This window comes from Lampetra planeri, chromosome 52, assembly GCF_965212315.1.
Source record: "Lampetra planeri chromosome 52, kcLamPlan1.2.h2, whole genome shotgun sequence".
Classification (NCBI taxonomy): Eukaryota; Metazoa; Chordata; class Hyperoartia; order Petromyzontiformes; family Petromyzontidae; genus Lampetra; species Lampetra planeri.
The window spans coordinates 915,753-926,774 of NC_136158.1; the positions used below are offsets into that span (position 1 = coordinate 915,753).

General features: G+C 51.3%; 1 protein-coding gene across 1 annotated transcript; it reads right to left on the reverse strand.

The window, feature by feature from the left end:
- Positions 1-2,700: 2,700 nt before the first annotated feature.
- On the reverse strand, positions 2,701-7,451 carry LOC144734673 (protein FAM89A-like). The gene is made up of 2 exons (XM_078616965.1): positions 6,889-7,451; positions 2,701-3,056 (listed from the first exon to the last, which is right to left on the reverse strand). The coding sequence occupies exons 1-2, from the start codon at positions 7,198-7,200 to the stop codon at positions 2,784-2,786; spliced, it is 585 nt and encodes a 194-aa protein (XP_078473091.1). The 5' UTR covers positions 7,201-7,451; the 3' UTR covers positions 2,701-2,783.
- Positions 7,452-11,022: the final 3,571 nt, after the last annotated feature.

The following is an 11,022-nucleotide window of genomic DNA, read 5'->3' on the forward strand; positions in this document are numbered from 1 at the left end:
CACCGAGCCCCGCCCCCTCACCGAGCCCCTCCATCCCACCGAGCCCCGCCCCCTCACCAAGCCCCCCCATCCCACCGAGCCCCTCCCCCTCACCGAGCCCCTCGCCCCACCCAGCCCCGCCCCCTCACCGAGCCCCCCCACCCCACCGAACCCAAATGAATATTCTAGAAGTTATCTTCTTAGGTTCTTTCGGTAAAGCCACGCAGAAAGTAAAATAAAATAAAAACAAAAATCACGACGTTTCGGAGGCAACACGTTGATACAGCTAATCTGGCTGTGACGGTCCCACCTGATGACGGAGACTTGTGTTGCCTCCGAAACGTCGTGATTTTTGTTTTTATTTTATTTTACTTTCTGCGTGGCTTTACCGAAAGAACCTAAGAAGATGATTCCTTGCAGTCACGAAAGCTTCAAATCTAGAATTCTAGAAGTTCACTTTCTCACTCCGTAAGATATCTCCCCTATTCGTGAATGATATTTCTGTTCTGAGAAGTCAGAATCTGTGGTCATACTGCAGGAGGAATCCGATGAGCTATGAAGCTCTTTTTGTTCACAGATGTCCACGGGGTAAGAACGTTACAACAACAGTCATCTTCTTGGTTCTTTCGGTAAAGTCACGTAGATTGAACAATTTTTATAAAAATCAAGTGAATAAATGAAATAAAATATTATTTCTTATTTTTATTGACAATTTTTTTTATTCACTTTTTATTTTTGTATTTTTCTATCAACGTGACTTTACCAAAAGAACCAAAGAATATTCATTCCTGCAGTCACGAAAGTTTTAAGTCAGAGTGCAAAGTGCTAGCAAGGTGCCCCTACGTGGACATGTGAAAAAGTGCTTTACAGCTCATCGGATTCCTCCTGCAGGATAAATAAACATTTAGATCTGATCCTATTCCGTTAGATCAATCCTATTCCGTTAGATCAATCCTAATCCTAAAGGCCCTTCTTATTCCATAAGAATTTGCTAATTTTGGGCTCCATCTATGCCAAGACATGTTTTCCCATTTCAGAATATACTTTCGATGTAGGTAGATTGTGCCTACTCCGGAAGATACTTTGATACTTCGGAAAGATCATCCCGATCGTATCCTGCTAGAAACGTCCAGGTCATTCGATCTGCTAGTTCCATTGGGAGCTGTGCACTTTTAAATCATCATCCAGATTGAAAACTCATTCCTTTAGAGCTACTTTGTTGTGTTTAGTTTGCCGTTCCTCCCCCAAACCTCTGATTAGCCACGATTAGCTACGTACGGTGCGAAAGAGGTTCCACATACAGTGCATACAATACACTGCTGGATGAACGCCTCTCCCCCCCCCCCAAACATCACGTGGGTCGTTGGTGTTACACCACGTGGGTCGCTGGTGTTACACCACGTGGGTCGCTGATATATACCACGGCCGGGTTCTTGGCGCGCCGCGCTAACCGCAGCGCCACCGCTCTCTCCCCTATGAATGTTTACCACGTGGTTAAGCACAGCAATAACACAATTCCCATTGACAAGACGACCATTTCATTTACAAACGCGGCATTTATTGATAAATTAACGACCGTTACAAGCAGGGAGGACACTGGGAAACCGAGATCCGTCACACAAACACAGAGCCGTCACACACACACAGAGCCGTCACACACACACACAGATCCGTCACACAAACACAGAGCCGTCACACACACACAGAGCCGTCACACACACACACAGATCCGTCACACAAACACAGAGCCGTCACACACACACAGAGCCGTCACACACACACACAGATCCGTCACACACACACAGAGCCGTCACACACACACTGATCCCTCACACACACACACAGATCCGTCACACACACACACAGATCCCTCACACACACACAGAGCCGTCACACACACACTGATCCCTCACACACACACACAGAGCCGTCACACACACACACAGATCCGTCACACACACACAGAGCCGTCACACACACACTGATCCCTCACACACACACACACAGATCCGTCACACACACACAGATCCCTCACACACACAGATCCGTCACACACACAGATCCGTCACACACACACACACACAGATCCGTCACACACACACACAGATCCCTCACACACACAGATCCGTCACACACACACACACACACCCGTCACAAACACACACACATATCCGTCACACGCACACACAGAAAGAGATTTAACACACGGGGTGGTCAGCAGTCTACGATCCGTGGGCCAAACGGCTGGGCAGCTCCATCATCTCATGGGGCCCGCAAAGCGATTGACGATGGGTGACTCGGCAGGTGGACTCCCGCGAGAGTGATCCATCGCTAGGACGGATGATGATGATGCTGATGATGCTGATGATTCCGAGTAACGCCGGCTCTTGGTCATGTAGACTGAGGTCGACGTACCTGTACTCTGCATGTAAGGTCGACTTTGCGTGAGGCGGATTGTAAGAGGTTGACTCCGGTGAGGTCGACCCGTGTAACGCCGACTTGTGTAACGCTGCCTCGCATGAGGTCAACTCTTTCAAAGGTCGACACTTATCACGGCTCCCATGTAGTCTGGCAGGTGTAACATAGTGGGGGGGGGGGGTCACCTCTTCAGATAATGATGAAGAGGTGGAGGGGGGGTCACCTCTTCAGATGCTGATGAAGAGGTGGAGGGGGGGGGGTCACCTCTTCAGATGCTGATGAAGAGGTGGAGGGGGGGGTCATCTCTTCAGATGATGATGAAGAGGTGGAGGGGGGGGTCATCTCTTCAGATGATGATGAAGAGGTGGAGGGGGGGGGTCACCTCTTCAGATGCTGATGAAGAGCGACCGCCCTTGCTGGGGCTCACTGCTCGTGCCTTTCTGTCGCTCCTCTGCCTCTCCGCCACTTGGCCCCGTCCGGGGATTGAACACGTCCCCTTGAGCTCGGAGGCTTCCACCGCCGTCGCCGCCGCCGTTGTCCACGGCAGCAAGCGGAGGGGACCGGGGCCCCAGGCCTGAGCAAGGCCTCACGTCCAGCAGGGCCTCCTGCAGGGTCCACAGCTGGCAGAGCAGCCACAGGTCCATCTGCCGCAGGCCCACCTTGAGAAGCATGGACGGGCGGGGGGGGTTGAGAGAAGTCTACATCAGTCGGGCTGCGTCGTGCCCACGGCAACCGCCGGCCGCCCATCAACCAAGACCTCAGCAGTGTCGTCTCCTTACCACCGCCGACTCAAGCCCCGATCCCATCCCTTCTGGGATCGCGCTGCTGCTGCTGCCGCGGTCACCGACCATCCTAGGATCTCGCCACCCGGGATCACCAGGAAGAACGCCGTTTGGCGAACAGAGTGGAACCACGCGGACGTACGGAACAAACGCCTCCTCCGTTCGAGACCCAAGCATCATCGCATCTCCTCCTGGCTTCGGCATTCCTCCTCGAAGACGCTGGCGCTGTGACCATCAGGACATCATCAGCAGGTCGAGGCGCATATCTCCTTCAGGGATTGAACATTAAAGACACCACCACATCCACAGGAGTGCGATTGTGGCCACGCAAACCACAACTACGGACCGCACGGCGAAACCCTCTGTGGTCTGCGCTCAATCAACGGAAGAGGCGGGGGGAACAGCAGCACCACACGGACTCTCTCTGTCGGCTGAAGCCATTTCGTCGTGGCCAGCAGCAGATCTCGACTTTGGCATTGAGCTCTTGAACATATTGGCATCATATATGCAAGAACAGAATAGTCGGGCTGTCCAGATGTTAACTACCTGGCCCAGTATGCATGAGATCGTGGGTTCGATCCCGACCCTGTCGCCTGCATATTTGGAGTTTGTGCCTCTCTCTCTCATCATGGTCGCGTGGATTTTTCTCCGGGTCCTCCAATTTTCCCCTCCACATTTAGAAACAACCTCATGTGTTTAGAGTGCTTGGCTGCTATACATTTCCACGTGATGGGATAAGCCACTTCGTTGGGCCATCATTTATTATGGCCAGGTCGCTTCTGAACAAGAGCTACACATTTCGATTTAAAGCTTTCGTGACTGCAGGGATTCATCTTCTTCTTGGTTCTTTCGGTAAAGTCACGTAGACAGACCTGGTCTTCACCTGAGGACGGCTGCTTGCGTTGTGGCCGAAACGTCGTGAGAATTGTATTTTATTATGTTTTATTTTTAATATTTTATTATTTCCCTTCTACGTGACTTTACCGAAAGTACCAAGAAGAAGAAGAGCTACACAGCTCAGTGGGCCTTACCTGGTAAAATAGAGAATAATTTAAATAATTTAAATAGTTTAGTTTTAGCTTCCTCGACCCGAGGTCGCTCCGGTGACAAAAGCAGGACGGGTGGCAGGCAACCCTGAGCACGATCAAGAATGTGCGCCCGCCATGCTCCAGATCTGCCAAATTTAAGAAATCACAATGCACGTTCCCCAATTGGGATTACTCAGAGGAAGGTCGCACCCACCCCCCACCCACCTTTCACCCCAAACCCCCCCACCCACCTTTCACCCCAACCCCCCCACCACCCCCACCCACCTTTCACCCCAACCCCCCACCACCCCCCACCCCCCACCCACCTTTCACCCCAAACTCCCAACACCCACACCCCCCACCCAACTTTCACCCCAAACTCCCAACCCCCCACCACCCCCACCCACCTTTCCCCCCCAACCACCCACCCCCTCCTGTGAACCGACTCCAGACTGTGTCTGGGAGTTCCTCCTGGTGTGGTGGTGATGGTGGTGAGCGGTGGTGCAGCGGTTAGCGCTACACTGCGAACCCGGTGACCCGAGTGCGATTCCCGCTCATGGCCACCAACACCACCGTTGACGATTATCTGAACCGGTCCTGGGCCTTCCCGAGGTCGACTCAGCCTCAAATAAGTACCTGGTGTGGTGTGTAAGCTTCGATACTGGGGAGACAAAGGCGGCCGGGCGTGGTGTTGGCCACCCACCCCTTCGTGTGCCGTTCCAGCCTTCATAGGTGCTTCTCGTTAACAGCACTTGCCCCAAGCGTCTGTGAAGGCTATACGGGGGATCTTTGTCTTTATTATGTTTTATTTGTATCATTTTATTATTTCCATTCTACGTGACTTTACCGAAAGAACCAAGAAGATGAATCCCTGCAGTCACGAAAGCTTTAAATCGAAATCTTTGTCTTTGTTTATGGTACCGTTGGTGGTGGTGTTGGTGGTAGTGGTGGCATCAATCACATTGATGGAGGCAATAGTGTGGTGTCGGTGGTGTAGCGCCTCGGTTCGTGGTGTTGCTGGCGGTCGTGGTGAACGTTAGAGCATTGTCTCGACATGATGTTGGTGGTGACGTGGTCCAGGCGGTGGTGTGAATGACGGCAATAGCGGCGTCATCTGCCACAGTGGTGGCTACGATGATGATGATAATGGTGGTGGTGATGGTGGTGACGATAGTGGCAGTCGTCATGGAACTGTTAGCATGCAGATATTTTGGTGAGTTCTCTGAAAAAGTTCCAATAAAATAAAACTTTACTTACAGAGCACTATTCGTGCAAGAAATGCAATACAAAGTGATTTACAAGGCAAATTAAAATCGACTGACACAATTTAAATAACAATAAGATGAATACGTTAAAAAGACGTAACGTAATTAACTCAAAGTATCACAAAAGGCATAATAAGCACATAATCAGGGCATCCTAATTATAAGCCAATCTACAAAGGTATATGTTTTAATGTCGTTTAAAAACATTCACTTTGCATAACTAATTTTAAATTAGTTAACAATAAGTAATATCGTTTTTAAAATCAGTTATTACGCAATCGTAATAATATGTACACTCTTCATTATTCTAATTGTTGTCTTGTGAAAAAAGTGAGAAAGTTGTATATCGTTAGGTTAGGGATGGAGTTAAAATCACTCTCCAAACACACGTCCCTCAGTTTTTTGTTGTTAGTATCAAACTAATGGCAAGAGCCATTCCGATGTACGAAATTGCGTTTCTCGCGTGTGTATCTGAAGGGCAACATCATCATCGTCGTCGCCTTTCGAAAGCCGAGGGATACCTCGGTACCAATCGAGGCCCCATTCGTGTTGGCCTTGCGCCATAGGAACGGCGTCATACAAAAATGTAGCAACATTTATTTTTAAAGCAACTAATTGCATACTACTTGGTTCTTTCGCTAAAGTCACGTAGTTAGAAATAAAACCACCTGATGATGATTGCGTGTGTTGCAATCGAAACGTCGTGATTTGTTTTTAATTTATATTATTTTCTACCTACGTGACTTTACCGAAAGAACCCAAGGACTATGGATGCCTGCAGTCACGAAAGCTTTTAATCAAAACCAATTGCTTATTTAATATTATTTTATAATAATTGTTTAGCACATTTGGTATCACGCCGTTCTTACTGTGCCATAATAATTATTAAATAAAATTCTTATTAAAGATTACAGGGTGCTTAAACACATTTTTTAACACTTCTGAGAATTTGCAACAACACCACCTGGAGAAGATTCCAGGCGTAGCGTTCACAATGCTGGCGAACAAGTGGAGACTGACTTTTTAAAGCTATTAACATTACATTTGTTAACATGTTACAGTGTAGTAAGACCCATAATAAGTGTTAAAAATGTTTGAAGCACCCTGTATGAAATAAAAATGATATATTTCTTATTTTTTCACTATTTTTTTGGTAAATAATTCATTCTCCATTCACGTACCTCCCCAACCTCCCAAACCACCTGGATTCCCACGACTTTCAACAACAATGTCCTCATCCTCTTTGGTTTTTTCGGTAAAGTCACTTAGGTATTAAATACATTAAATCACGACGTTTCGGGCGCAACACAAGCGTGTTCATTCATTTTATTTTATACCCACGTGACTTTACCGAAAAAAACAAAGAGTATGGATTCCTGCAGTCACAAAAAGCTTCAAAATCAACAATGTCCTCACCATCTCCCGTCGGAGGAGCGCCAACGCAGCACCCAGACCGTGCGGCCGGGCGACACGCGCCGAGTAGCAGGCGGAGGAGGCGGCGGCGGCGGCGGATGACGATGAGTAGGAGGATGAAGAGGAGCCGGCCAGGTCGGCGTGGCCGGACCCCGTGGCCTGGAGCTCCGCGTGCAGTCGGCTGCGTGCGGCGTAGAGGCGTCCCGCGTCCCGCCAGCTCTCGCGGCTCGAGTGCAGCAGGGCGCTGAGGCTGCGAGGCAGAGGCGGGAGACCCGCGGCACGAGCCGGGAAGGGCGCGAAGGCCGGCACGTCCATCTGCGTCGAGGGGGGCGAGGTGGTGGTGGTGGAGGTGGTGTCAATTACGGGTCGCGGCACGGGCTGGAGAAGAGATGGAAGCTGATGCGGTACGGGAGGACGTGGAGCTGAGTGGACTTTGACGATGACCGGTAACCCAGCCGTGTCGAGATTAGCCTCTGTGGAGGAGGAGGAGGCTCGTGAAGGACGCTGCTGCTGCTGCCACTGGGCAATTGGAGGCAGTCGCCCTCCGGCAACAACGGAGGGCGGAGCGCCGGGCGGATAAAACGCAGCAAGTTGTCACAGTGGGAGGTACAGGACTACACGTGGTGCATCGGCCACTCGTCTCAGTCAACCGATGGCACCTGCTGGGTCTGTCCCGTGGACCTCCTGTCAACGAACATTCGACACCTTCACGTGGCCTCGGAGTGCACCTAGCCTGGCACAAGCCCCGTCACCGCCACTCAGTGGCGAATCGCGGCCGTTGTTGTTGTTGGTGTCGATGAACATCAATTTGCCTCGATGCTACACGGCATCTCCTTCATACATGTAAGATGTAAGATGCAAGCCACAGTGGTGCGATTCTGGTAATGCAACCCAATCTGTGGACCGCACAGAAAACCCTGAGACACATGGAGATACATAGAGACCCATAGAGATACACAGAGACCCATAGAGACAAGTGGAGACACATAGAGATACATAGAAACCCATATAGATACACAGAGATACATAGAGATCCATAAAGATACTGTGTATCTCTATGAGTCTCTGTGTTTCTCTGAGACCCATAGAGATACACAGAGAAACACAGAGACCCATAGAGATACAGAGACCCATAGAGATATATAGAGATACACAGAGACCGATAGAGATACATAGAGCCACATAGCGATACAGAGACCCATAGAGATACATAGAGACACAAGCCACAGCAGTGAGACTGTGGCCATACAACCCACACTACGGACCCCACATTGAACCCATAGACACATGGAGATACACAAAGATACACACAAAAACCCATAGAGATACATAGAGACACATAGCGATACAGAAACCCATAGAGATACATAGAGACACAAGCCACAGCAGTGAGACTGGCCATACAACCCACACTACGGACCCCACAGTGAACCCACAGTGGTCTGCGCTCTTTCAAAGGTGGAGGAGGAAGAGCGACACTACATCAACTCTCTCCCCCCCATCTCTCCCCCCTCTCTCTCGCACCTTTACCTGCTCGGCCACAGATTTCCCAGTCGCCGCGCGGTCGGCGCCGCGCTCTCGGGCAAGGTGAAGAAGCGAAGCTGCCGACGACTTTCGCGGACGTTCGTTCCCCCGGGGCGAGGAGCTTCGCGGCACGAACGGTGCTCGGGTCGCAGCGAAACTCCTCGTTCGCAGCGCCAGTCGAGGAAGGCGCGCGGATCGACACGCGTCACCGCCCCCCCCCCCTCGGGGCAGGGCCAGCCCCCCTATCCTGCACCCCCCTATCCTGCCCCCCCCTATCCTGCCCCCCCTCCCCTGCCTCCCCCTCTCCTCCCCTCTCTCACCACCCACCCCCCCAACACACACCAACCTACACCACCCCCGATTAGGGTCGTGAAACCACAACCGGTTAAAGCCGGGAACCGTTTGTGAATTGGGTCGGTGATGGAGTATGTCGGTGGTGGTTGCTGCTACGGTGGCAGTGGTGCACAAGGGCGGGCAACAGCAGCGACTTCAGAATAAAAAAACAGAACACAAAACGACTCGCCACGTTGCGCGTCAAAGACACTGCGGCCTTGCAAGGGGAACATCTGATAGGCGACGATTCGGGCGATGAACCTTCTTCGTAGCACGTAAAATGAAGGGGCATTGCTCGAAACGTTGATAATAATTTTTTTTTTCTTCTTGTTGATTAATATTTTGAGTTGTTGTGGTTGTGCACAGCGGCCAACGCAGCAGCAGCAGCACGAAATACGTATCAGAAGTGTATAAGTTTAACTATATTATTTAACCAGGTAAGGCCCACTGAGCCGTGTAGCTCTCTTTCAGAAGCGACCTGCCATCACAAATGAAAGCTCAGCTAAGTGATGGCTTATCACGTGGACATTTATATCAGCCAAATACTCCGTAAACGCACGTTTATAACATCATCATCATCACGTGTGAATGTATAGAAGCAGCCAAATCATCTAAACGCGTGATGTTGATTCTAAATGTTGAAGGACAAAACATGAGGAACCGGAGATAACAATCCACGCGACCACGGGGAGAGAGAGAGACGCAAACTCCACATGTACAGCAGCAGGCATCAGGGTCGGGATCGAACCTACGACCTCCTGTACATCAGGCGAAGTAGTTAACATCTCCTTGCCACCGTGATGATGATGAGATAGAGAGACGCACACTCCAAATATACAGCAGCAGGCGTCAGGGTCGTGGGTTCGATCCCGACCCTCTGTACACCAGGCGAGGTAGTTAACATCTCATAGCCACCGTGGCGAGTAAAGCCCATTGAGGTATGACGCTGTTTGTCAAGAGCGACTCAGCCGGCAGGCAACATCCAAGCATTCCACAATCACAGACACTCACAAAACTCCAAATACCTTGATAATAGAAATTGTCAAAATTAAACCCACGCTTGCACTTTCGCGATTTTACTCACCGAGTCGATTCAGACGAGGACAGGGACGGCGGAATGGAGATGCCAAGAGGCGACACTTGTTGGTTCCACGCACTCTGGGGTAGTAGCGTCGTTCGGTGATTCTGATCCAAAATAATTGAGAACCGGTTCCCGAAAGTCAGGAATTGGTAACCTCTTCAAGTGGAACTTTAGTCATGAATCCACCAATGATTTGGAACCGTCCGCCCGTGTGTGTGTGGGAGCGGTGGTGTCGCCTCAACGTGCACCTAGCCTGGCACAAGCGCCGTGGTGACGTCACCGCCACTTCCTGGCGAGTGGCGCTTGTTGTTGTCGCGGTTAGCGCTGCGCTATGAATCTGGCGACCCGAGTTCGATTCCCGCTCACGGCCAACACCGGTGACGATTATCTGAACCGGTGCTGGGCCTCCCCTAGGTCGACTCAGCCACTGGGGAAGACAAAGGCGGCCGTGCGTGATTTTTTTGGCCACAGCCACCGCCTAGCGTGCCGTTTGCCGGCCTTCGTAGACGCTCGCCAGCAGCAACTTGCCCCAACAGTCTGTGAAGGCTACACGAGGGTGGAGGGGACCTTTGTATTTTGTGCTTTGTAAGAAAATAAAAACGAGAGAAATGCCGGGGATTTCTACCCCCGGTGCATTGTTTAACCTCCCCCCCCAAACCGAGCCAGGCCCTCACACGGAGGGGGGGGGGCAGGGGGGGGGTGGATGCAGGATTTCCTCTGCCCCACCGGCAGGACGTGGAGACATCCGCGGCAACGGCAGCGATTCATGGGGCGCGTCGCCTCTCGATTACGCCCGCGTCTGCTGCTGCTGCTGGATGCAGTCCTCGCAGAATCGTTTCGGTGCCAACAATCGCACTCCCCCCCCTTCTCCCCCCGCCCCGCCTGGTTATTGAGCCTCGAGATCTTGGCGAGGGGTTTGAAACAATGCACCGGGAGGATTTGGGCAATCCAATTATTCATCGTCTTCTGCCGCTTCGCCGTACGGCTGCTGCCGATGTAGACGCGGAGCCAACGACGACCGCAGCGATGCCACATTGAGGTGGTCAAGTTCGGACAACCGCGGCAGGAGTAGCCGATCATCATCGCCGTGATGTCTCCTTCGTATTGGTGGATAGGGCATTGCGCCGTTGCATTGGTCTGTGATAAGTCTATGGAGTGCAGTGCTGAGTCTATGGGCAGTGCTGAGTTTATGGGCAGTG